This window comes from Scomber japonicus, chromosome 11 (assembly GCF_027409825.1).
Source record: "Scomber japonicus isolate fScoJap1 chromosome 11, fScoJap1.pri, whole genome shotgun sequence".
NCBI lineage: Eukaryota > Metazoa > Chordata > Actinopteri > Scombriformes > Scombridae > Scomber > Scomber japonicus.
The window spans coordinates 2507073-2535061 of NC_070588.1; the positions used below are offsets into that span (position 1 = coordinate 2507073).

Consider the following 27989-nt stretch of genomic DNA (forward strand, 5'->3'; position numbering starts at 1 on the left):
TTTTGTATTTTTCGTTGTAGTTTGACAGCTCACCACTAGATGTCACAAAATCCTACACAATGGTCCTTTAATGTAGTTTTAGTTAGTAGCCTCTTTATTATCTATAGATGTGTTTCCTTATTATTGCCTTTTGTTTTTTTGACTCATTACCTTGTTACAATCATTTCTCTGTAATATTACTGACATACACCAACTGTTTAAGGTGCTGAAGTAATGTTTGTGGGTGTATTTTAGACTGTGCACTGTGTAGACAGGTTTTTTTCATTATCATTATTATAATTATTTTAGGTGTTGTTTCAAATACTGCAGGGCACATCTACTGGTACTTTATGCACTGAAAGCGTATTCTTATTATAATATTGTTATAAGTTTTTTCCATTGATAGACAGAGAGATGTGTTTTCTATGTGATGTTACATCTATCAAGCTATTACTTTATTATCACCTCTTTATTATCAGAATATTACCCAACAGTTACCTTTTATTTACGGAGCTGTAATGTTAAGCACTGCAGACATTTCCGCAAGTTTTTTTTACAGTAGATTTCTCCATTTCCAGTTCTTCTAACCAACACATTATTATTCTTTTTTTTTTAAGCAAAAATGATCAGCATTATTAAAAATGTGTATGTGACTAGGTTTTACACTTGACTGGCAACGACCAGCACTGCCTAAAAACAGATGGCATAGAGTATATTGTATATATATATATGTACACACAGTATTTTCATGATTGGATGAAGAAGCGTTAGGATAGTTGTGATATCATGAATCCTGCTCGTAGTTACACGAGTACAACTGAAGAAGAACATATTTTCGACTGGAGGGAGACTTTTAAAACTCTTCAAGGCCATTTTATGACCACACAGAACGTAATTTAACACCACTTTCACCATCATATCAGCCGAAGTATGAAAGAATGAAAACCGGCGGGGACGGTAATTTACTATAATTATATCACATTTGTTTCAGTATTTTCCAATATGAAACAATTATTCCTGACAAAAACAATTAAATTAAAGTGGACTCTTGATAAATAGCAGATTATAAATGGATGGATGGATGAACCAATTCATAAAAACATTTATGCTAAAAATGACGCTGGTCCATTATGAGACTCTAATTCTACTTTTACTTTATAGATATTAGACGCCTCCTGACAGCTCAAGACACATTACCTATTGCAGTATTTAAGATTATTTTAAGTTTCTAATTTATTTATTTATTTGTAACCCTGTGAAACTAGGGTAAACTAATCCTTTTCCTTACTGTTTTTCATATTATCCGCTTTGAGTCTTTTTTTCCCCCTTGTCATAATGTCATCTATGTTAACATAAAGGTCATTTTCAGATGTTTGTACTCTCTAAAAACCTCAGTGGTGGGAGGTGTTGCTGCAGACAAGTGTTCAAAAGGCCCACGTGAGTCTTTGAACATGAGATATGAAGTGGGGCTTTAGAAAAAAAAGCTACAAAATGTACTCAAAAGAAAAATCTTTAGCCTCAAAGCACATACTGCAACTATTATAAGGTTTTCATGCCACACAGCTACGGTAAAGTACCTGTAACTGTATCAGTAGTTTAATGGGTAAGAACACACGTGTTAGTTTCCGAAAGAACAAAAGACACGACACTCAACAAGTTTGACACCAAAGCCTCTCACAGTTTTTTGGCCGGCTGCCACGAACCAGTTTAAACAATGACCGAGTCCAGTCAGATCCATCCTGTATCAGGTGGACTTAATGCTTCCTCTGTCTGACTGGGAAAAAACAAACAAACATCCTGATGTCTCATGTTTTAGTCACTGTCTCATGGTCATGGTCGTTACTATCACTAAATGGGTCTCAGTAGGTCATGTGACCTGCGGTTTTAACAGTTCCCACTCACAGTTACAGGGGAGGGGGACACCGGACCGGAGTTAAGTCAGGTCCAGGTTATATTGGGTCTTATCGGGTCAGGAAGGGTCCAGTTCTGCTTCAGTGTGTCAGTATATTTAAACAAGAGAAAAAAGTGCAGGAAAAGCAACAGGTACTGCTACTCATCTCAACATGGCTGCTCATTTATGGGCAAAAGTTTTTTTGTCATAAAAACTAATGACTAATATTTGGTATTAGTAGCTCACGCCAAAGAGGTAACATACCTCTCATAAATGTAAATAATAATCCTTTTAATTTAATTATGACAGTAAATGCATACCTACAAAGGAAATACATATGAATAGCAACTTGAATTGCATTCCACTTTATTTAATTGTTCGAACTGGATTTATTTTGGCGTTTTAAATCTTTCGTATAGTCTAAGACAAGATACATTTTGGCACCTTTCAGCAGATCGTATTGAATCAAGATTTGAAACACATACACTGGAGCCTTCCCGACCGGACCGATCACCTGCACCCCTAAAACTGCTCAACGCTTCAGGTCATGTGAAGCTCCAGGTTACGGGTCATTAAGTAAGTTGTATAACAGAGTTCAGACATGCTGTGTGTTCCTCCTACGCTGCTTTAAAAAGCACCTCTGAAACCACAGCAGAGCTTTTACAGAACAATCGGTGGTGTCGACACCGCGCTGTGGAGTGAGTTAGGTTTTTAAAACGATGGAATGATTCGACTATTAAAGACCACGATTAGTTCACAGCGCCACAAAGATAAAATCGTATCCTGTCGGTCAAGTTCAGGAATGCACCACGCATTTAAAATCAGCTTTAACAGAACTTCCTACTTCCTGGAGACACTGAGTGGCATCACAGTAGATGGTTTTAGTTTTGGTCCTTTTTTTCTCCATAGTAGTAATTCAGTTTTATAGCGCACATGATAATTCCTTCCTCTGCTATCAATGACAGCAGGACAAAAAAAAGGCACCCTGCACATTTTCTACAAACCTCATGATTACAGCTTCTAAAAGTCTCTTTTTTTCCCTCCGTTCTGCTTTCAGACACACACGTCTACGATGAGCTCGTCTCCGATCGGACGTTGACTCTTGAGATCTGGAGCCATGTCCAGCATCTTCACCTGGTTCGGTTTAATGGGGCCCTGCCAGGAGTCTTCGGCCCCCGAGGAGGACTGAGCGCTGTTGGGGTGCCGCTGGCCGGAGCCGCCCTCTGTGGAGTAAACGCCGGAGTCTCCGCTGCCGCTGCTGCCCTGACGGCTGTGTCTGCCGCTGTGAACATCAGAGAGGACGTTAAACATTAAAGGTGATAATCAGCTGGAGAATTATTCTTTGTAAGGTCTATATGCAGCAATAGAAATAAAAGAAATCCCTTAAAAATGTAGTGATTTATTGAGCCCCCCCCCCCACCAATTATTATTGCTATTATTACTATTATTTTAAAACTTTTAAATATCTTTATTTTTCAATCATCCTTTTAAGACGTTAAAACATTTTTATTTAGATTTTTTTAGAAATCTTTATCTTTATGTTTTTAAACATTGAACCATTGGACCTCACAGTTGTGAACACATATCTTGGTATTTACTTTCTTGTGTGACTGCAGTTCCTTTAGCTTCCTATCACACCTCACACTCGCTCAACGTAAACATGAAAACATGAACATTGCACATGTACTGACCTGCTATCCGGCTCCAGGCCGGACGCAGGCTCCAGCAGGGCCTCGGGAGGGGGGTCATGGATCTCCAGGAACACCGGTTCTGGACAGATGGACACTTTGTGACACAGTAACTCGCCTTCTGAATCCGGGGTGAGAAGACGAGGGATGTCCGAGCCTGGAGAGTCACAGAAATACTGGACAGAAGAGAGACTGAGGTGAGACTCTGATGATTGTTCTGCTGGAAGTTAATATTTCTGAGCTTTAATGGGATGAATAATTACTATTACTGAGGCTGAACTGTAAATGATTAGGTCATTTGGACATGGTTAGTTATAGGTTTTCTCACCAGAAAGAAAAAAAACACACATTTGTACAACAGTAACATGCTGCTCTAACACTGCTGCTTCACTATTAATAATCTAATGATGTCATATATAATAATATATCACTACTTTTACTGTAATACTGCAGTACTTTTACTGTAATACTGCATACTACATCACTATAATACTGCAGTACTTTTACTGTAATACTGCATACTACATCACTATAATACTGCAGTACTTTAACTGTAATACTGCATACTACATCACTCATAATACTGCAGTACTTTTACAGTAATACTGCATACTACATCACTCATAATACTGCAGTACTTTTACTGTAATACTGCATACTACATCACTCATAATACTGCAGTACTTTTACTGTAATACTGCATACTACATCACTATAATACTACAGTCCTTTCACAGACAATACTTTTAGATTTCAATGATGATCACATGACTAATAAAAAAAGGTTGGTACCTCCTGGAAGTGTTTGGGCAGCTGGCTGGAGGGGAAAAATGTTGACTTGACGGTCTTGAAGCACCGAATGAAGACGTACAGCGAGAGCAGCACGAGCAGGAAAAACATCACCAGAGAGCCCAGGAAGCTCAAGAAGATGATCCACCACGGGACAGGACCTGTTAAAACAGACAGACAGACAGACAGACAGACAGACAGACAGACAGACAGACAGACAGACAGACACTTTAGTTCAGATTTTGGGAACCAGTAAACTGTGTGGTGCTTGCCTTAAACGTGCCCAGTTAAGGAGCCAGTATCCTCTGTCATACCTGCTCTCTGAATGGTTGAATAACTTATAAACCCTCTGGCCTCAAACCTTTACACCACATCTGATTCCACTATTTCTGTCACAACATGTTGTACAAACTACAGGTGATCTACTGAGAATAACTGTGCAGACAGCAGTATTTAAATGAGGGTTTTGTGTCTTAATGGAGAGTTTGGACGAGCAGAAATGTGATCCCATGGAGTTAGAGCTTCTAGTGCAGGGGTGTCAAACATGCGGTCGGAGGCCAGAACCGGCACCCCCAGGAGTCCAATCTGGCCCACTTTCATCCTTTCACCTTGCTTCCTCCCTTTCTTACATCCTTCCTTCCTGTCTTCTTTTCCTGTCTCTCTTTCCCTTCCTTCCTAATCCTTTTTCTTTCCTCCCTTTCTTCTTTTCTTCCATCATTCCTTCCTTTCTTCCTGTCTTCTTTTCCTTTCTTCCTTTCCACTTTCCCTTCCTTCCTTACTTGCCCCTTTTCGTTCCTTCCTCCCATCTTTTTATTGGTCTGGCCCACATGAGATCAAATTAGGCTCTATGTGGCCCTTTAACAAAAATGAGTTTGATCCTCCTGCTCTAGTGGAAGAGGTTAACTAACATATTGAGTTACAGCAAAAACAAATATTACCAGGTAGAAAAAATGGTTAGAAAAAAAACCTGTTCTCTGTGTATTGTGTCATAGTGCCTCTGTCTCCTCTCCATAGTAACAGCAGGTTAATACTTGCCCTTCAAACTTATTATTTATAGACCCAGTTACCGTCAGCAACATTACCTTCAGGTTTGGTAAATCACAATGTGTGTGCTAAATAACATATTCGCATTTTCTCCTCCCTGTATTTTACACACTGAGGTTAAAACGCTCCATATTACATATTCATTATTGCAAATGTAATAAATATACAGCGCATACTATCTCAGTGCGCTGCGTTAGTAGATCAGTTTGCACATTTTTTTGCAGGTGCCACATAATTGCAGCGTCCCTGGTTCGAATCCGGCCAGAGACCTATGCTGGTCATTCCCCTCTCTCTCCTTCTGTTTCCTGTCGGCCTCTCTGTCAGTTACTATATAGATAAAAGGCAAAAAGCCCCCAAAAACCCTTTAAGTTTTTACACACACAGACCTTTAGTAAACCAGCCTCTTTGAGTGTAACAGAAAGGAGTTTCAGGTCAATGTGACTTTAGCAGTAAATCATTCATGATCCTTTGTGCTAACGTGTGGCATGGCTGCTGTCCAGGTGCTGATAGCGGGAAGAACAGTAGTTTACAAACTGTTGAGAGTCCTGCTGAGGATTAACGGTCCAACTTGACCATAAACTCATTTGTCTGGAATGACAATGAGTATCGAGTGCCATAAATCAATTTAGAGTTTCTGCTACTTTCATCTAAGAGTGGCATGCCTCCCCCAGACATTACCTGTGTAGCATTCCCCCTTTATCCTAATGCTAAATATTGACTCTAAATCTTAATTTTAAGCTGATATTTAAAAGATTTTGTCAGCTTTTTTACCCTCCATGAGTTTGCAGGTCTGGATTTTACATGTAAAATATTATTGTCGTCTTCTTCTTATTATTATTATTATTATCATATTCATGAATGTCAAAATCAGCAGGAAAATAATTGCTGATAATTTTAGTTCATTTTTAACGCAATGAAGGAACTGAACTCTATCAAATAACACTGTGCAATAACTCATGATTCATGCAATAATGAATAATCTCCTGCTGGTGTGTGCAATACATTTATTATATTCATTCGAGTAGTTGGTTGATTGTGTTCTTTATCTTTTTTTATCCTGCACTTTTTAAAAAATTGGTAGTTATCTGTTTGTTTGTTCTTTTATATGCCACAGAAAGGAGAAACACTGAAATGTTGTTGTACAGTTGCTGTTCAATGAGAATAAAATAAGTATTCTATTCTATTTTATTTAAAGGAGTTACTTGTGCGTGTTCGGCTGTGCTCCCATCCTGCCTGTTTTTTATTCTTTAAAAGTTATCTTTGTGTTTTATCTCTCTTTAGTGCTATATAAAATACATCTGACTTGACTTAAAATATTACAATCTGCTCAACATTTACCAGGTACTCTATTTCTTTATTCTTTTTATTACGTATTGTTCTTTTCTCTGACAGCTGCTGAAAAAGAGAAGTCCCCGTATTATTCCCCTTTTTTGTCCACGGGGGCCTCATGAGGTTTCCTCTCAGGTTTCACATGTTCAGTGATGCTGAACCAAAGGAACACAGATCGCTCATAAACATGGAGAACAAAAAGAGGAAGGATGTTTTACCTCACTGAACCGTTTCACAGTTTAATGCCGCACCGTCATTGTTATGCAGATGATACCCTTCTGTACCTCTCACTAAAAACCTACTGATCCTCACTGTTTTAACTCTCTGCTGAGCTGCAGTGAGGATCGTTTCATCCTGGGTGGCAATAAAAGCTTCCTACAGTTAATCCAGGATCACACTGAGGTCTGATATTCAGTCCTGCAGATTTCTCCAGCTCCAATGAAAACATCGCTGAAATGCGCAACAAATCTCAGCGTCATCTCTGATAAATGAACTCTGTCTCAGTCAGCATGTCCATGTAGGCCCCATAAGGTTTCAATTTGGGCTGCAAATATGGGTCCCATGTGGGTTTGTCCGCAGTTTCCATGGTGGCCCCACCTGTGTTTGCCCATATGGGCTTCAAGTGGGTTCTGGCTGGGTCTCAGGTGGGGCCCAACTGCGTATGACACATGTAGACCCCATATGGGCAAACATATGGGGTCTAAGTAGGATCAGAACAGACCTTCATGGGGTCCATACAAGTCAGCCCACATGGGCTTCACATGTGGGATCCATGTTATTAAAACCATGTGGGACCCATGCTCACTCAGTATCCACATAGCCTACATTAACATTTAACTCATGTTGGGCCCATATGGACATGCTGGGATTGTCTGCACCAGCTTCTTCTATCTCTGATTACTTTCAACATTAAAACTAATCTGTCTGACTCTGATTCAGAGACCATTCTTGACATTTTTGTTTCTTCTCATCTCTCCTGTACCGGACTTTTACCTTTAATGACTTTTAAGACCTTTTTAAAGAGAAAGAAATTATACCATTGCTGAGACATATAATCATGGAATAGCAGAATTTTACTCTTGTAGTTTGGGGGGAGGGTATCATGAGTAAGGATCCGCGGGGACGCTGTACAGGTTCTTGCTGTCTGATACGAGCCCCCTTTTTATCATATTTGACAAATTGTAGTCAGAAATAGAGAGTACAAGTGATGGACAGTGTGCCGGGTTCTCAGTTTAAAAAAATGTAAAAACTCACCTTCGGTCTGCAAGCATTGGGGCGAAGTGAAGCTGCTGTTCTTGTTGTAGAAGTGGTAGTGTGACCGCACGCTCACGCAGTACCACGTCCAGGCCTTCAAGTCTGGCAGCGTCACCACATTGGTATTGGTGGGCAACAAGAGGGTTCTTAAGGCCTGAAAGACAAAAAAAGGAGAGGTGATTCAGACTTTAGGAGGACTAATTCATGACATTTATTCAAGAGCAAGCACATTGAAGTTTTGATCTCTGACAGAATGAAACGTCAGATTGAATAAAGAAAGATTCAATCAATAATCACTACTGCTCATTTTTTTCAAAATCGTTCAGCCTTTTTCTTCATCATGATTATAATTAGCCATTCTGTGCAGATTTTATTGGATCATGCTATGTATATCAGAGGCCACAAATAGGTGGACTGTCGTCCAGATCCGGTCCCAGACACCATCCTATCCAGACCCAGAAATATTGAAGATTGGTAAATTCTGTCCAAGCATTTCTATTTTAACGGGCGCAACTTCTCCAGCTATTATGATAAAAATGGAGCGGCCCGAGGAAACTCACAGACCACTGTGCACAGCCAATCTGCTCACATGACGCTAATCAGCCAGTCAAATCCGTGCATCAATAATGATTTAAATGTATTTTATTGAAAGTGAAAATTAGCAGAGTTTTGTGGAAGTGTGGGGTTTATTGTAGAACCATGGGAGCCATCAGTCTTCACCACTACATCATAAAAAGAAATCCTCATAACTACTATCTTATTAAAACTATTAACTATTCATTTCACTAAAACACATGGACATAGATACGGAGATAATCTGACCCAGAACAGCCTCAATGGACTAACATTTGTAGCATCTATACAAAAGTAGAACATTTAAAATATTTTCATTTTTGTGCATTTTAGGGCCACTTTAGGAAAAGACATTTGGGGCGTTTTTACAGCGGTTAAATGTCAAAACAGGTCAAATTTAACCTGAATAGCATGTAAGGGTTAAAATGATTAATTCTTGAATAGTTGAGGATTTGTTTTCTGTTGATCGACTAATCGATTAATTGACTGGGGTTGCAGTTCTAAGTAAGACCACATACTGAAGAGGAAATAAATGTCCTGGGCTAGCTGGGAAGTTCCAACACAACCTGACCTCATATCTACTTAGCCTCCATTAGACTCACTGTGGTGCTCTGACAAAACCATAAATATGTGGCTGGGCAGGTCTGTTGCCTGCAGTCTGTTGACATTAACAACAGATGAGTCATATTTTGAAGACAATTAAATAATTTACTTTGCAAACTACTTGTAGGCCTGAGGCACTGACAGTATGTAAACAGGACTTTTTGTTTTTCAAATATCTGTGACGTCATTTTAAAGCCTTTGAAACAGATCTTGGTTTAACCCTTTGTAAGTCACACCAAGAAAGTGTGATGTAAAAAATAATTCATTTGCTTTTCCTTCCTCTTTAAGACCATGGCAACATAAAACATGGATTTTTGTTCTCATTGAGCCCAATTTGTATGTTGTACAGACCTAGTAAAGGGTTAAATAGATTATGCTTTTGACCAGATATCATGACACAAAGTGACCTTTACCAAACCTACAAAGAGTTAAAGGGCAATAAATGTTGAAGTTATGTCTGTGCTGTTGTCTACTGATTAATGTTTGAGTGTCAATGTTTGTGTTCAGAGATCAAAGTTTAGATTCGCTGTTTTGTATTTTCACCATTTACTGTTTTTTTTCTACATTTAAATATTTTTTAAAATAAGTCTAAAAACATATTTCTTCACTTTAACAGCCGTTAACTGGCTCTTTTACAGTCTTAAAATGTTGTATTTTACTTGATATTATGTGAATCCAATGTACTGTTAATAAATGTATATGATCTGACTATTCCCTGATCTGTGAAATGATTTGTCCTTCAGTTACAGATATCATAATATATCATAATTTTCATTAATATGGGAAGAACACTGTGTTATTATCCTGAGTTCATCTGTAATTCCCATTCCTAGTATGTGCACATTCTGTTTGGTATTAGTTTTACAGCTCATGATGTGTATTTAGGAGGTTAGTCACACTTACAAACACTAAGGTATGGTTCATGGTGTATACTCTCAGCAGCCTCTTTATTAGGAACACCTGTGTAATCTAATTCAATCCAATACAACAGCTCTGCTATGAATTCTACATTTATTAAGTTTATATATTTTCTGGTTTCGTTAACATTGTCAGGAAGGAGATGATTCTACTTGTGTTGTGTTGATGTTTATTACTGAGGTCATAGTGGGTGATGGTGATGTATTAGGTTGCATTATACTGAATGCTGTTCCCAATATTTTGTGTCCACTCCATTAACATACATGCGAGGAGCAAAACGAATGTATAAGCTTCATTAATGTAGAATTTATAGCAGAGCTGTTGTATTGGATTGCATTAGAAGCATGAAGAAGCCAGTCAGTGTATTTATCTTTATAATATTACCCAGCAGGATTGTGATATACATGATCACAGAAAAATTAGACAAAAAAAGCAGCAGCAGGGATTTAAATCTTGTGTTTATGAAGTACCTGTATGTAAACAGACGCTATTTTTAACACACTGACATGATACTCATCTTCCAGGATTGTTGTATGTGGTATCACAACATGTTGTGTTAGTGTCGTTGGCATTCGTCCAGAACATTTGACATAAACATTAGATCTGCGTCAGCGCTGTTATTTTAGGCTGATGTTCCTCGTCTAACAGGTTCTCTGATGGAACCGACACGCAGGAAGTCAGAGCACTCTTTCTCACATGAGAGTCACTCGCGGTGCTGACAGGAAACACCTCTGCTTGTAGGCACACAGGCCACAGGTTGAAACCGGTAAACCAACGCTTTGCTGAACACGCATAACAGAAACCAGGTGACTGCTTGTGTGGCTGCTGCAGCCTCGAGTTTCACTGTGATTCAAACAGAAGAGTCTGTAGGGGGCGAGGAGAAAAAGTGAGAAACTGCTGGGTATTTTCTCCTGCTGTGACATGTGTGTGAGGATTCATCTCACTCTTTTTACACAAAGTAATTGTATGAGAGGAATTACAACACATAACATAACAAAATGCTTATAATAGAAACTGCACCAGGGGAATGTACTATGAGCCGAAATCAGATTAGTCATCCATCCCTAGGAGTGTGACGATACACTCAGCTCGAGACGAGACGAGATCGAGACGAGATTTTAACTCTATTTTTTAGAAAACTGAGGAAATACAGAACTGTTCTTTTATTTGGAATGCACAAAATGGAATTAATGGAGGTGCATTTTGAAATGTTTTAATTAATCATCTTGTATCCTATCACATAACTACACAAGTAGGTGTCTGCGTTTGATTGACAAGTTTGACACGGGATGTGTGTTAGGGTCAGTGACAAATAAGGGTCAGCAAGATGAGCAATTCAAAAATACGTTAGAGAATAGTTATAAAAGCAGCATCAGGTTTGTTAAAATGTACATTTAGTATTTTTGTTGGTTTTAAATCATTTAAATGACATTTGCACCATTTTTTACCAAAAGTCAGACTGAATGCTCCTGAAAATGTCAAATGGTGTAACCACAAAAGAATGATAGATATTAAATATGTGATCAGCTACAGTGTGTTTAAGTGGACTTATACTAATAATGACTTCATTTAAAACATGTAAATGTTTCCTGATCTCCATGGTAACCAGATGAAATGTAATATTTAGAACAATAGTATTCCATTAGCTTTATTTAATATAAAAGTTATAATGTAAGATCATGCCTAACTAGTTGATATGGTGTTAGGTAGGAAGGAAGGAAGGAAGGAAGGAAGGAAGGAAGGAAGGAAGGAAGGTGTTTTATTGACTATTTACTGTTTTTAAGCAACGTTCAATTATTTGGTACAAAGTTTTTATGGTTACACCACTTAGACATTTTTACCATAATCCTCTAATATATTCTATCTAAATGGATTAAAAGCAGAAATTTGATGCTGGGTCCACAAAAAAATAATGTGTGAAGTTATTCATACGTTTATTTTCACATTTTAACCCTTTAAATTTGAATAAACCACATGAACACAAACAACCTCATTGACACATTACTGGTTTATGAAAATATTTGGTCTGCTTCATGGAAATATGAACTGCAGCTACGTAAGCAGAAAAATGTAAAACAAAGAGCGCGCTATCATGAAATCAAAGTGTTTAAAATAAACATTTCTCCTTTTTTGACGGGGAGCATTTCCTACCTGTGTGTCTTCAGTGCGTTCCCAGTAGAGGATGTGGAAGGACAAATTGTCAATATGGTCCCTCATGGAGCTGTTAGTGCTGGTCAGAGGGTCCGTGATGTAAACGTCCAGGCCACTTCCAGAGGTGGCGAGGTCCACTTTGGTTGGAGGACCCAGAGCAGCTAGCAGGAGGAGAGGAAAGAGAGATGAGATCCTGGACTGGACATCACCAAGCTGCTGTGCTCCAGATAAAATGGTTCAAGACAGCAGCTGTGATGTGAGATCGGCTGGATTTACTTTAGATATTAAAAAAACTCAATAAGAAGCAGCTTAAAAAAACAAAACCAACAAATCTTCACAAATAAAAAGGGACTTGGGACCTGTTTTGACATTTTTGCCACAAAGCATCTGGTACCATCTGACTGACGTGCCAAAACATATTTAAAAAGCTGCAAAACAAGAAAAAAATGTTGGAAAATCAAATCTGAATGATTTTAAGAATGTGGCTGCTGAAGGACAGATGCTCTGCTTCTGAAACGTTTCCAGATGGGTCCTGTGGTTTGTTCTTTAAAGCTCAATTATGACAAGATTATTATATATAGTCAAATTAGGGCTGTCAAACGATTAATTATTTTAATCTAGATTAATCACAGAATTTCCATAGTTAATCGTGATTAATCGCGTTTTGAATTGCATGTTCACAATCCTGTTATTTTCCATTTGAAGGCAGTTTTAAGCCCATAATGTAAAGCATTTCTTACCAGAGTGTCTTAACTGGGAATCAATCACGGCTCTGCTGCGACTCCCACACTCCAAAATGGTCCTTTGGTGGAGCTGAGGCTCACTTGGCTGCACCTGCTAAGGTGGAGGTGCTAACTCAAACTCCACGTACTCCGGTGGTAGTTAAACTCCGTTTGACACAGGTTGCATTTTACTTTTGACTTGTCAACTGAAGCGTCTGGAAGTGTTTTAAAGTTAAACAAGCCGTTCAAAAGTCCAGTAGCTCTCTTACTTTCCATCAGCGCGGTAGGTTTACTGCAGGAGGCCACTTCAAAGCATAGCGCTACAGCTAGAGGAGCCGTCTACGGGGGAGTAGAAGGGACAAAAAGGCTTGCAAGATTAAAATGCAATTTTAAAAAAGTAACGCGTTATGGATTGCATTAATCTAATCGCGATTAACGCGTTAACGCTGACAGCCCTAAGTCAAATATTTAAATTCTGTTACATGTCGATACATCTGCAGCAGCCATCCACTGTGGATTAAAAACACATGCAAATGAAACCAGGCTGCAGCCAAACAACCACACATAAGTCTGGCTGGTTATAAGCTGCTGTGTTTTGTCTGGTTTATTCAGGATGTGCTGGATTACGGAGCCTCACAGAGCTTGTGGTTTATATTTTATTTACAGTGATGTGTGCTCACCTGGATCTGCAGCTTCCAGACAAAAGATATGATGTTCTAGAAAAGCTCTCTGTATGTGTTAAGTGCTCTGCAGACTATATTGGCCTATGACAGATATATCACGTATCAGCGTATAAGTTGTCTGATATGTACGGATGTCTTTTTAAGTTATATTGGAAGCATTTAATGTGTATTTGATCCTTTTTCTTTTTTTTTTTTTTTAAGATTTTTTTTTAGGCTTTTTTGCCTTTATTGTATAGGTTAGCAGAGAGACAGGAAACAGGAGGCAGAGACAGGGGGGAATGACATGCAGGATAAGACCGCTCGGTGCGGGATTCGAACCAGGGTGGACTGTAGCCTCTACACATGGGGCCAGTAGAGAAATGTGCAGAATATTAATTCAGGCAGAATTTTAGGAGTTGTTTCTGATCAATACTTCAGTGTCAATCGGGACCCTCGCCTCAGCTGCTGCAATTTATTATTTATTTGCCTCTGTGTTGCTCAGTTGGTGCAGAGTGCAGCAGTAAGGCTGAGATGAACACTAGAAATATGTCTCCATTCCTGCCTGAATTACATCAGCTTCTTACTAATGTGTAGAACAGGGGTGTCAAACATGCGGCCCGTGGACCAGAACCGGCCCACCGAGGGGAGCGATCCGGCCCACTTTCCTTTCTGTGTTCTTTTCCCTCCTTCCATCTGTCCTTCCTACCTTCCTTTTTTCCTTTCTTCGTTCCTTTCTTCCTTCCATCTGTCCTTCCTCCCTTTCTTCCTTCCTCCGTTTCTTCCATCTGTCCTTCCTTCTATCCTTCCTGCCATCTGTCCTTCCTACCTTCCTGTTTTTCCTTTCTTCGTTCGTTCGTTCCTCCGTTTCTTCCATCTGTCCTTCCTTCCTTCTGTCTGTCTGTCCTTCCTACCTTTCTTCTCTCTTTCCTTTTGTCTCTCTTTCCTTCCTTCCCTTCTTATTTCCTTCCTGTCTTCCCTCCATCTATTTAATGATCCGGCCCACATGAGATCAAATTGGTCTGTATGTGGCCCTTGAATGAAAATGAGTTTGACACCTCTGGTTTAGAAGATTTCACTGATTACTTTTAAATCCCCACAGACACATGCTTTGCTGTGCTTCATATGGCTTGTTTAACCTCCTTCTTAACCAAAATGTTATTAAATGCTCTTCAGTCTACGATTAAGGCAAAGGAGGAGTGTGCTTTTACTGCATTAGCCTTTTCTGCACTACACTTTTTGTTTTAGGGAAACACTATTTTCTTTCTTATGTACATGTACTTGAGAAAGGACAATACAAGCTATCAGCTATCTTGATCTTGAACTGATTTGTTTTTTGTTTTTTTAAAGTATATTTTTTGGGCTTTTTACCTTTAATGGACAGGTTAGTAGAGATAGACAGGAAACAGGAGAGAGGGGAATCACATGCAGGATAAGACCACTCGGTGCGGGATTCAAACCGGGGTCGCCTGCAGCGAGGACTGTAGCCTCAATACATGGGGCGGGTGCTCTACCCGCTGAGCTATGACCAACCCCTTGAACTGATTTGTTTACACATGGAACATTTTTATAAAAAAAAAAAAAAGTTTGTGGTTTCATATTGTTCTATTCTTTCTTGTTCCTGTGTGTGGCCACTCCTCCTACATTCCTGTCCTATTTTATGGTACTGTATTTTCTCTGTTGACTCCAACTGTGTGATTTTCTAAACTTGGTGAAGACTGTCTGAAATCATGTGTGAGACTTGGACAGCTCTGTGTCATAATGTGGTTTTCATACTTCAGAGATGCACAACTTAAAGCAGATGCAAAGATGATTCACAGCTCCATCAACATCACTCCTGCGGTTGTACTCTCATGCTCTGTTGCTCTTCTCATCCTCCTTATCAAAGGCTTGTTTTTGGTGGTCTTTGTGGTAAACCCACGCACCCTCCCTCCCTCCCATCTTTATTTCATCCCCCTCTCTCTCACCATCTTTGTCAGGGCCGAATGGTATCATCACCCAGTCGGAGTGATTCCCGTTCACGTTGGCTCGTACGCGGATCATGTACATGCCCAGGTACTCCATGCCGACCGTGGTGAGGTCACATGACATGTGTGCCGTATTCTCACACACTGTGATCCAGCTCTTGGCGTGATTCTTCATCTTCAGCTTGTACATCCTGGAGAGGAGCAGAGAAAACATCAGCCATTAATCATGCTTTAGTTCAGTTTATAAGGATCCCCATTAGTCATTACACATGGTAATACCTACTGTCCATGTGATTTAGTTTAAATTTAAAGGGTTAAAATGAATAACTTCACACATTCTTTTTTTGTGGACCCAGCATCAAATTTCTGCTTTTAATCCATTTAGAGAGAATATATTAGAGGATTATGGTAAAAATGTCTAAGTGGTGTAACCATAAAAACTTTGTACCAAATAATTCAACGTTGCTTAAAAACAGTAAATAGTCAATAAAACACCATATCAACTAGTTAGGCATGATCTTACATCCTTCCTTTCTTCCTTCCTACCTAACACCATATCAACTAGTTTGGCATGATCTTACATTATAACTTTTATATTAAATAAAGCTAATGGAATACTATTGTTCTAAATATTACATTTCATCTGGTTACCATGGAGATCAGGAAATATTTACATGTTTTAAATGAAGTCATTATTAGTATAAGTCCACTTAAATACACTGTATTGCTTGGATGACGGATCTGCATCTTTTCAGCTATTTTCTGTCACTTTACAGAGCATACATCTGTCAGATTAGTCTGAGCTCTCCTCGGTATTGGATGTGTGAATGAGACTCACCCCACATATTGTGTGGTGAAGGTGGCGTCGTGTCCCTCGGCAGCGCTCTGGTCCCAGTCCCACTTCAGAGCGTAGTTGGTGTTCAAGGTAACCATGGCGACGTTCAGAGGCGGGACCAGCTCTGCTCCAGCTGAAACACACAAGGAGAAAACATTGCACACGTTGTTATAATAATACAATACAAACCTGTTCACGAGGCAAACTCAGGTGAACAAATTAGTCGCCTAAAAAATGAGTCAGCAACTAAATAAAATATACATGGACAGCGGGAGTCATCAGGATGCAAATAGGTTCTTATGTTGAAGGTTAAAGGCCTTTTCACACTGGGGGCTTTTTTTTTGTCTGATTAGTTCAAACGTCAATAATTGTATTGAACTGTGTTTTTTGCCATGAGTACTTTCTCACAGAATGTGAATATTACACAGTGAAAAAGCCATGCTAGGTTTCCACTAGGGCTGTCAGCGGTAACGCTTTTTTGAAAACCTTTTTGTCCCTTCTACTCCCCCGTAGACGGCTCCTCTAGCTGTAGCGCTATGCTTTGAAGTGGCCTCCTGCAGTTAACCTACCGCGCTGATGGAAAGTAAGAGAGCTACTGGACTTTTGAACGGCTTGTTTAACTATAAAACACTTCCAGACGCTTCAGTTGACAAGTCAAAAGTAAAATGCAACCTGTGTCAAACGGAGTTTAACTATCACCGGAGTACGTGGAGTTTGAGTTAGCACCTCCACGCTAAACACCCAGGTGCAGCCAAGCCAGCCTCAGCTCCACCAAAGGACCATTTTGGAGTGTGGGAGTCGCAGCAGAGCCGTGATTGATTCCCAGTTAAGACACTCTGGTAAGAAATGCTTTACATTATGGGCTTAAAACTGCCTTCAAATGGAAAATAACAGGATTTTAAACATGCAATTCAAAACGCCATTAATCGTGATTAACTATGGAAATTCTGCGATTAATCTCGATTAAAAAAATTAATCGTTTGATAGCCCTAGTTTTCACACAACAACAAAAAACCGCATGAACTAATCACAACGTGTATTCTGCTCAGACAGCGGTTGATTGCAAAGTCCAACGTGAACAGGTCGAATAACCTGCTGTTATTTATTTTATCTACATTCATCAATCAGCTTCCAGTCTGTCAGTGAGCCTGTTTCACTGCAGGCAGACAGGTATACTGTACTCACTCACTACTCTGGATGGAGAAATAAAAACCAATCAATCAATATATTGATTAACAAACACTGTGGATTTCTCTCCATGGCGCCAACATGCAAACTATTTTGGTTCAGTAAACTTCTGTCAGTCAGCCTGGTTGACAGAGACACTGAATACAGGTTGGAGTCGGTGTGGGACGATATAATTCTCTCCTCTTTTGTCGAGTGAGGAGGAAGAGGAGGAAAAAATCATCATCATCATCATCATCATCATCATCATCATCATCATCATGTGTTCTCGGTCCACAGAGGCAGCCGAAGCAAAGCTGCCACAAGTATTTTGCGTTTTTGTGTTGGTATTTGTCACTCTGGTGTGTGAAGGCCTTAAGGGTTAGGACTAAACCAGGGATGTCAAACATGCGGCCCGTGGGCTAGATCCGGCCCACCTCGAGGTCCAATCCGGCCCACTTTCCTTATTCCTCCCTTCCTTCCTTCCTTCCTTCTTTCATGTCTTCTTTTTCTTCCTTCCTTCCCTCTTTCATGTCTTCTTTTTCTTCCTTGTTTCCTTCCTTCCATCCTTCCTCCCTTCCTTCTTTCATGTCTTCCTTTTCTTCCTTCCTTCTATCTGTCCTTCCTCCCTTTCTTCCTTCTGTCCTTCCTTCCATCTGTCTTTCCTACCTTTCTTCCCTCCTTCCTTTGGCCTGTCTTTCCTTCCTGTCTTCCCTCCCTTTCTTTCTTCCTTCCTTCCTTCCTGCCTTCCTTCCATCCATCTTTTCAATGATCCGGCCCACGTGAGATTAAATTGGACAGTACGTGGCCCTTTAATGAAAATGAGTTTGATACCCCTGCCTTAAGGGTTAGGGCTAAACAGTTAATCAAGGTTTTATCAACATTGTAATACAGCCGACTGCTAATTTCAAATGGCATGAGGGCAAATATTTATTAAAGACGCTCTCACATTCTACAGACTTAACTAAACATCTTTGTTTGGTACAGATCCCCACAAGAGTCACACTGTAATCATTTTAATGTTTTTCAAAGTGAAAGAGAATAATGATGTGAACATTATCATTCCCCGTAATCACAATGACATTTGTTTTCTCAATCATTCAGCTTTAGTTGCTGTTTCACTTACTGTCAACCACATAAAAACTAAAATAAACCAAAACTAAACTTCTGTGACAGCCATTCTTTCTTGTAACACTTGCCTTAGTCTTCCTCTGTGTTTCTTTACTCATGACTTTTTATGTTGCTTTTTTTATGTATGCTTTGAAGTGGCCTCCTGCAGTAAACCTACCGCGCTGATGGAAAGTAAGAGAGCTACTGGACTTTTGAACGGCTTGTTTAACTTTAAAACACTTCCAGACGCTTCAGTTGACAAGTCAAAAGTAAAATGCAACCTGTGTCAAACGGAGTTTAACTACCACCGGAGTACGTGGAGTTTGAGTTAGCACCTCTACGCTAAACACCCAGGTGCAGCCAAGTCAGCCTCAGCTCCACCAAAGGACCATTTTGGAGTGTGGGAGTCGTGTGGGAGTAAAACTGCCTTGAAATGTAAAATAACAGGATTTTAAACATGCAATTCAAAACGCGATTAATCGTGAATAACTATGGAAATTCTGCGATTAATCCCGATTTAAAAAATCAATCGTTTGACAGCCCTAATCACAATAGGAGGACAATACCTTTATTGCTTTTATAGGCTCCTCCATCACATTTCTCTTTTGTTCGTGATTGTTCTCTTTTCTCTTATCGATGTTCTGCTTGTGTTATGTATATTTATTGTATTTTGTTTTCTTTTGTGTGCAATAACATAAAAAAAAGAAGTAAATAAAAAAGGCTTCCTGAACTAGCTGGGAACTGCAGTTATTATCACTCAAACAAGACTAATTAGTGCTTTTAATGGGACTGTACAGCTGTTGATGAATCCATGTTTGGTATAGTGAGTATTACGAACAGCTGGATGGTGTGTTTGGGACTGAATCACAATAAACTACTGTGTGTGTGTGTTCATAGTAATGAAGTAAAATGTCCCAGAGTGCAACAGTGAGCTTGCGTTTAAACAGATTTCAGACAACAATAGAGCTTTATAGTAGAGAAATACTACACTGTATAATCAGGTTTTAGATGCACACACACACAAACACACATTTCTTATTGTACTTCTTGGTAAGATCAGTTCCTCGTTGGTCTTTTTATGGGTCTTGCTGAAAATGAGACACACGTATATATCGAATGTCACAAGACGCACGTTTTTACAATAGCAGCGGTGACATTTGTGGTTTTTAGAAGACGTAGACATGCAAACACAGCGGTGTGAAGTTTAGATCACAACAGGAACTGAATCTTTTCTATTGCGCCACTCACAATGAGAAACACAGGTGTTTTCTAAAAAAAGGTGTTTGGACGATGGGGACGTATTTACTGCATATGTGCAGGATTCAGGAGTGATTTAAATGGCTTCCATGCAGTTTCAACAGGCGGCTCGCAGGTGGTCGAGTGGTTAGAGCGCATGTCATATACGCAGCTGACCCCAGTTCAAGTCCCGATCAGAGGTCCTTTACTGCATGTCACCCCCCCCTCTCTCTCCCTGCTTAATAAAAAGGCGTCTATGCCAACAAAAGTATAATACGGGTGTTACACGACTTAAAATATGAGTCTGAACTGCTTTTAAGTTACATATTTATGCTCTTTGGATGTTACTTCATGATGTGTTTTTTTTTTTAATATTTGTTGTTTTGCGCTGTTATTTTGAAAGAATAGTAATAAAAATAGGCATGTCATGTCATTTCTTTGATGCTCAGAAAGAATTCATTAAAAGCAGATGAATATTAATAATGTCGATAATAAGAAAACTACAAAGGAGATGACTTCATGACGTAGTTTTTTAAATATTTTGTTTGAATGCACAAGGGTTGTTTTGTGCTTTTATTTTGAAATAATAATAATAAAAATAGGGACAGTTTTTTGCAGACTGTAACATCATTTCTTTGATGCTCATAAAGAACAAATTAACAAACAAACAAATAAATATTAATAATGTGGATAAGAAAACCAATAAGGAGAACAAAAGGCAGGAAGTGAACTCAGACAGAGGAGGAAAAAAAACAACACTGAATAATTTTGGCTCTCTGGAGGAATAAAAGGAAATTTTACCGTCTGTTCTGAAGAAACATTGTTAACTCGAGTGATTCAACAGCACCTGTACATTCAAAACAGGGGAAAACTGTACGAAAAAGAGAAAAAATAGATGAAAGACTAGAAGTTTCGAAGCACTGAACGCATGACAAAAACAGGAAGTATGGCGGGGGGGGTGGGGGTGGGGGGATTAGGGAGGTTTTGTGGGAGAAAAGTGACTCCTCTCTCTCTCTGCTGTGAGGGGTTTTTTATGTGATTGTGTGTCTCAGGTTTTCAGGTCTCAGTGGACTCCTTTTTGGATTTTGGGCTGCTGAGGTTTCACAATATTTTCCACACTGATTCAGTCCTTCATTTCCATTTCTTGTGCAATTCTCTTTTTTGCTGTTTTCCTGTCTGCCCTTCACCGCTTCCTTCTAATTATTCAACGCTAAATTAAACTCTAATGGTGTCATTTGCACCCTCTTTACGTGACTCAGAACTAAACGAGAAAACACCCCATTACGAATAAACAGATCTAAGCACGTTTGTATTGGCACATGCCTCCCAACGTTTTACAGCTCGTACAGACAATCTGAGTGTTTGAGGATTACAACGGTTCATCAGAAAGAAGAAACACAACTCACCAGCTTTGAAGTTACTATGTTAACCTTCGTGCCTCACTAAGGACATTTTTGGCTTTTCATTTTTTATTTTCTTGATCATTCGGGCTGTGTTCATCCATATAGCATCAAATTCTCCAAGGATATTCCTTTTATTTCAATCAATCACTTATAATATACATTACACTGTATTGACAAAATTGTTCCTCTAAGACTCTTAGGGACAAAAACATCCCCATTAAAACTACTTTATTTGACCCCCTCTGCCAAAATATGACTCTTTCAAGCATTCCTGTAATTTTGTTTCCCAATCTTCAAAATTGTGATTTGTTTTTTTTAATTTTCAGCAGATAATGTCATTTAGCATTTTTAATCTGACACTGCGGATAAGGCAAATCATAATGCATCAAAACCAATGTTGTTGCTAATCACTGACATTTCCCAGACTGAGAGAGAGCAGTGATGGTGAATCAAGTGTTGGCTGTAAAACTTAAACAATGGAGATGAAATGCAATTGAACTGTGGGTTATCACTACCGGTGGCACCTTTCACATCACATACAGCTTTAAATAATGTTTTATTTTTTTGATTTACCAGCTGTGAGGGAATTTTTGTGTCATGAGGGACTCATTGTGTCAGGTGGGCTGTAACGACTGTAAACACCTAAGCCTCAGGCCTTTTTGTTATACTAGATAAGACATCAGCAGAAAACTGACCATCATCTTTTGACCTAGTAGGGGGTCAGCACTTGATATCAGTAGTCTTTGAAGAGTTACTTTACGACTTGATTTGTTGTACTGTATTACGGTCTTATTCAAATTCCACTGGGAGGTACTGTATAAAAGCTGAAACTAGTTGTTGCTTGGCAGAACGACTGTGTGTCCTTCTCCATGCTGGCATGTACTGAGTAAAAGAGAAAGATTCATCACTCCATCGTATGTGCTTTTCTTCAGAGAAACTTCTATTACAAAAATTCTATTACACAGATAAACAATGAGTTGAAACTGTCTATAAAGCTCCATAAAGCCGAGAGGAGCTGCAGAGTCTCTGATAATATAAACACATTACACACTGACAGTGAAGACTGTTAATATAAATATACATCTACATGAAAAATAAGGTCTAAAACACTACAGTGACTAAATTCACACAAATGACTGATTCACATTGGCTCCATGCGCTTCAAATAGAGTCTGAAAACAAGTTTTACAATTTTGGCATTAGAAAAAGTTTTGGTTGGTTTGGTGATGAAGACTTAAACGCCTCATTAAACACTGATCTGCCCCTGACTAAACAGACTGAAACTAGGTGTAGATATATCTCTTCCTTTGCCCCTGCAGGTACAGATTTCACAGCGGTTAGTTAGTGAGGTGTGGTACGTTGTGAGTGAATCTGAACTGATGATTCACTAGGGCTGGGTAAGAGATGATGATACCAGTACTAACTCAAGTACCTCTAAAGTAATACTGATACTAACTGAGTACTTCATTAGATACCCATTAACACATGTAGGTCTTAGGTGGCATCTTGGCTGCTGAACTGCTAAGCACGCTAACTCAAATTCACCACGACTTCACCACCACAGACGGGTCGTAGCTGCTGCGGCAGTGGACCAATCACATGTCGCATTACATCGAAGAACGCTTGTGTTGATTGGCTGTGAGAAAGTCGATACAAATAGTCATATTTCCTAGCTCTGGATGCAAAAAGGATCGATTGCAGGTATCGTTTGACAAGAGACGTTTCCATACTACTTGGTACCTTAAAAAGGTATCGAATACTGATACCCACCACAATCTGAGACTAAAGATCAATCAGGTGATGATTAAAAAATGAAGCAGATTGATATAAATCAGTTAATCTATCAGACATACTGCTAATCTAAGCCTTCTTTTAAAAGCTTAATACAGTGTTTCCCACACATAGACAAATTCGTGGCGGTGCGCCACAGATTCAACACCGGCCGCCACATATTGCGTTTCGTTATTAATTTTTTTTTAACGCTAATTAAAAAATACGCATCGTATTCGCTTTATTTCCTTTTTCCTTTCTCTGCTCTCCCTGCGTCTCTCTGTCACTCACGCGTCTCTCTCACATAGCTCACACACACAGCCCCTCCCCTCCGTGCACACCGCGTGTGTCTCCATCAGCGAGATCATCCCCCCCCCGTCGGCCGGTTTACCGAAACCGACCAACCAACCAACCAACCAACCCCCCCCCCCCCCGTCGGTCGCCGGACTACCACCACACATTGCCTTCAGATCTGTGGGAAACACTGTTAATATTATTTATGTCAATCTACTTTATGCTTTCAAACTCTTCATCTGACATCTGCTCCCTTCAGACAGGGACCAAAGCAAAAAACAATCTTCTGACTGAAATGTATTTTCTGACCAAGTCACAAACTTCTCCCCATCTACCATGTCATAGAAACCCTTTAACCGTTGCTTCATAGGATTTAAGGTAATACAAGGCGGAAACAGCTGAGAAAACATCTTCAGATCATAACATCACTCCTACTTCATTTTAACTCCAAGGACAGGAAGCGCTCGGCTGAAGGATAAAGGTCCCTACTTAAAAATAAAAAAAACCCAGTGTGAACCATGTCTACAGTAAATCACATGATACTGAATAGAGGAAATAAAACAAGCATGCCGCTCATTTCTTTTTAAAAACACATTTCCTCAAGGCTTAAGAAGAAATATGTTTCTCAGAGTAGCACTTCATTGGCTGCTGATCTTTGACCTATCAGAGACTGAATATCACTGCTAATTTACATATATTAGAAACAGACTTTGATTAACAAAACATGATGCTCATTCTCCAAAGAAAATTCAAGGCCCTAAATTTATTTTCTTGTCATGTCTTCCACAGTCTTGCAGCAAGAGGACGAAACTAGTAAATGCTGGAGATATGTGTATGTTGGTGCATGAGGAACAAAGTCAAGAGGAAGCAGGAACTATTATTAGCTGATAAAGTAGCTGCTGGAGGCAAAACTTCACCAGCTCTGTGTTTTGTTTCGGTCAGATTGACTGCTGGTTAATGTAAAAGGTTTGAAAAAGTTGAAGAACAGTTTCCCAAAGCTAAAGGTGACGTCTTCATGTGTCCAGTTTTGTCCCTAATTCAAACATTTTCCCCACAAAGAACTAAACAAAAAAAAAAAAAAGACATATTTAAGCAGCTGGTTTACAGGATTTGGACATTTTTTCCTCAAACAATGACTGAAGACAAACAATCAATTATCAAAATAGATGCCAATGAAGTTTTTCTTGACTAATCATTGCAGCTTTACTGATTATATTCTCAATGAAACCAATTAATGGGTGCATAAAATGTAAAAAATAGTGATAAATGCCCAAAACCTTATGAACGATCTCCCCAATAGCACAAAACACCAAATATATTCACTACACTTTCACATAAGACAAAGAAAAGCAGCAAATCCTCACAGCTGAGATGTAACGTTTGGTACTTTTGCTTAAAAAAAGAGGCAGACTGATGAGGGATTGTATTGTTCCACCTTGTAAAATCACCGCCTGCCTGGGGATTCAAAGTTACATCACGGGGTAATTGCATTCTGGGTATTTCAGGGAATGTTTTGGATATATTTAATAAATTGTTTTTAACTTTAAAAATACCCAGAGGATGATGACAAGAAGGCAAGAAACAGCTTCGGACGCGATTTCTGTGCACTTGAGATCACCTAATGCTTTTTAGCTACTGTACATCTCGTGTGGTTGACTGCAACTGAAGAGTATTTTAATTACTGATTAGTCATAAGAATATTTTTTAAATTAATCTGAAGTGTTTATAGAATAGATAAATTGTATGTATAGATAAATAAAATCATATCTCTGAAGTCCGAGCTGCTGCCATCATACTGTTTGTTTCATTTTACCACTGATCCCAAACCCCTGTTATATTTATTTAATTTAACTGGAGTGATATGTGTTCTCATGAGCCATTTATAACCTACTGTAACAGTCTTAATTGGGTGTCTTAATCAAATACATGCTGATTCCCAGTCCTCTAATGATATATTAGGGAATCTGATGCTAAAAAGACAGTAAATGTGTCAGATATCACTTGATATGACTAACTCAGACAGCTGAAGCTCAATAGAAGCTGATCATCTACTTTTAAATGACTGTGTGGACACACTGTGGATACAGTCCTCCATCACTTTACATGCTTGTGTGACCCACCTCTCCACCAGGGGTGATTTCAGTGTGAACGGCGCACCTGGCAACCTAACAAATGAATCTTATCGGTCACAGATGAGAGTGCATAATCGTGACGCAGTTACAGGCGACCTTTGCACCTAAACAAAAAGGTGTCAAGCAATAATGTTTAAAAATAGACCATGAATGTGAACCTTGATTTAACAAGGTGGGAAATCTGGAAAGACTGGGAGGTACGGGAGTTCCTCACCATGTGTGGCAAAGGAGGAGATAGTTCAGCCTGCAGGTCATAAGGTATCTGACCCAGGTCCTGTCTGAAGTGCCCAGAACAGGGATTAACCAGGTGGACTGGTCCAACCCTAGTCCAACTCTGGTCAACTAACACTGGTCAGACCTTGGTCCTTGGTCTGAATTTCCCAAAAAAGGGTCCGACCCTGGTCAACCAACCCTAATCAATCAACCCTGGTCTGACCCTGGTCAACCAACCCTAATCAACCAACCCTGGTCTGACCCTGGTCAACCAACCCTAATCAACCAACCCTGGTCTGACCCTGGTCAACCAACCCTAATCAACCAACCCTGGTCTGACCCTGGTCAACCAACCATCTGCAACCAATCGTGGTCCGACCCTGGACAGCCAACCCTGGTCAACTAAGCCTGATCCATACTTATTCAAGGACAGGTTGACCCTTTTTCAAGTGTGTCTTAAACCAGCAGTCAGGTGTCTTTCAATGTAAAGTGATGGAGGACTGTTTCCACAGTGTTTCCACACAGTCATTTAAAAGTAGATGATCAGCTTCTATTGAGCTTCAGCAGACTGGGTTAGTCATATCAAGTGATATCTGACACATTTACTGTCTTTTTAGCATCAGATTCCCTAATATATCATTAGAGGACTGGGAATCAGTATGCACTTGATTAAGATACCTGATTAAGACTGTTACAGTATAAATGGCTCATGAGAACACACAACACTCCAGTTAATTTAAATAAATATAATGCACTGAGGTAAAGGTGACACTATTTCATTGTGTTTGGCAACGCTGTAAGGTGAAATCTTTTTGGGTGGAGGTTAAAAGTAATAAAATAAAATAAAAAATTATCTCAAAAGATATTCCAATGGACCCTAGACTTTTTTATTTTAGGCCTACTCCCAAAACACCACAAGTAGGCCAAAAGTGAATGAGTAATGATGGAAGATTGATCACAATTACTAAGACCAAGTGTTTCACATTGTGATAGTTAAATGTTAATAACTGTCCCTTTAGAAGAGAGTGATGTACAAAAAGAGAAACTGGAAATGTTTCTGAAGGTTTTGTGACCGTTTATTGCCAGCATGGTTAATCGGAGCTCATCAGGTAAACATTTGAATACACAGAGGACTAGATCCACAGTCCTCAACCTGTGTAAACATGTATTTAAAAGTTGATGTGAAGCTAATATGAATATTCAGCGTCCAAATGAGTCAAATCAAGTATTCTATGTTTCAACTTTAGTGTTTTTAGTGCCAAAGTCTTTTTTGTTAATATACTTCCACCACAGCTCAACACTAAGAGGGAATCTGATGTTAAAAAGACTGTAAATGTGTCAGATATCCACTTAATATGAAAGCACATGTGAAGGACGATCTTTTAATAGTCAGTACAACAAGAAAAACTGCTTTAATGTTCATTTGGGCTCCTGACTGTTGATTTAAGACACACACACACACACACACACACACACACACAGACACACAGACACACACACACAGAGGAATGTAGACATATTATGAACCAATCCTTTTCGCATTCAATCCCAAAACCTTTTGACTCATTTTGAAACCTGACTCATCCAGCTGAGAATATCTTGGCTCAATAAAACTTTCGGTTTTGGTAATGTTTTGTATGTTTGTATGTGAACGTCCTGCTTATGTTTTATGTTGGGTTTTTTTTGTTTTGTTTAAGCAGCTACTATCATTGGGGGGGTATCTGGATGTTAAGCATGTCAGCAGCCTGTGTGTGTGTGTTACTGTTACCGTGTTTGTTACTGTGTGTGTGTGTGTGTGTGTGTGTGTGTGTGTGTGTGTGTGTGTGTGTGTGTGTGTGTGTGTGTGTGTGTGTCTCCTCACTAACGAGACAATAACTTCAATATTCAAACACCTGTGAGGGTTAAACAATGGAAACATTAAGCTGTATAACATGCAATACAACATTTATAGCTGTGCGGGAAACCAGGCCTGCACGTTAAATCAGCTGAGCTCGGTGTGGTACAGTTAATATGTTCACATTTTAGCCGTAGCTCGTTAAAACCACCGACGCTGCATCAAAAACACGCACAAATCTGACGTTAACGGTTAATAAACACTTACCGGCGCCGGTGAGCAGGCTCACAGAGAGAAGAGAGAGGTAAAACACAGCCGACATGGTTGATATTTCCTTCAGTGGTGTTGACAGTGAACCCTCACACCGTCAGTTCCTCATGTACTCATCGTCCAGGCTGGGCTCGGAGAGACTCGGCTCGGGTTCACTCGGA

General features: G+C 39.4%; 1 protein-coding gene across 1 annotated transcript; it reads right to left on the bottom strand.

Moving 5' to 3' along the window:
* Positions 1–27956, bottom strand: il10rb (interleukin 10 receptor, beta). The gene is made up of 8 exons (XM_053328928.1): positions 27826–27956; positions 16406–16535; positions 15568–15758; positions 12220–12380; positions 7975–8128; positions 4351–4508; positions 3562–3734; positions 1–3152 (listed from the first exon to the last, which is right to left on the bottom strand). The coding sequence occupies exons 1-8, from the start codon at positions 27878–27880 to the stop codon at positions 2924–2926; spliced, it is 1251 nt and encodes a 416-aa protein (XP_053184903.1). The 5' UTR covers positions 27881–27956; the 3' UTR covers positions 1–2923.
* Positions 27957–27989: the final 33 nt, after the last annotated feature.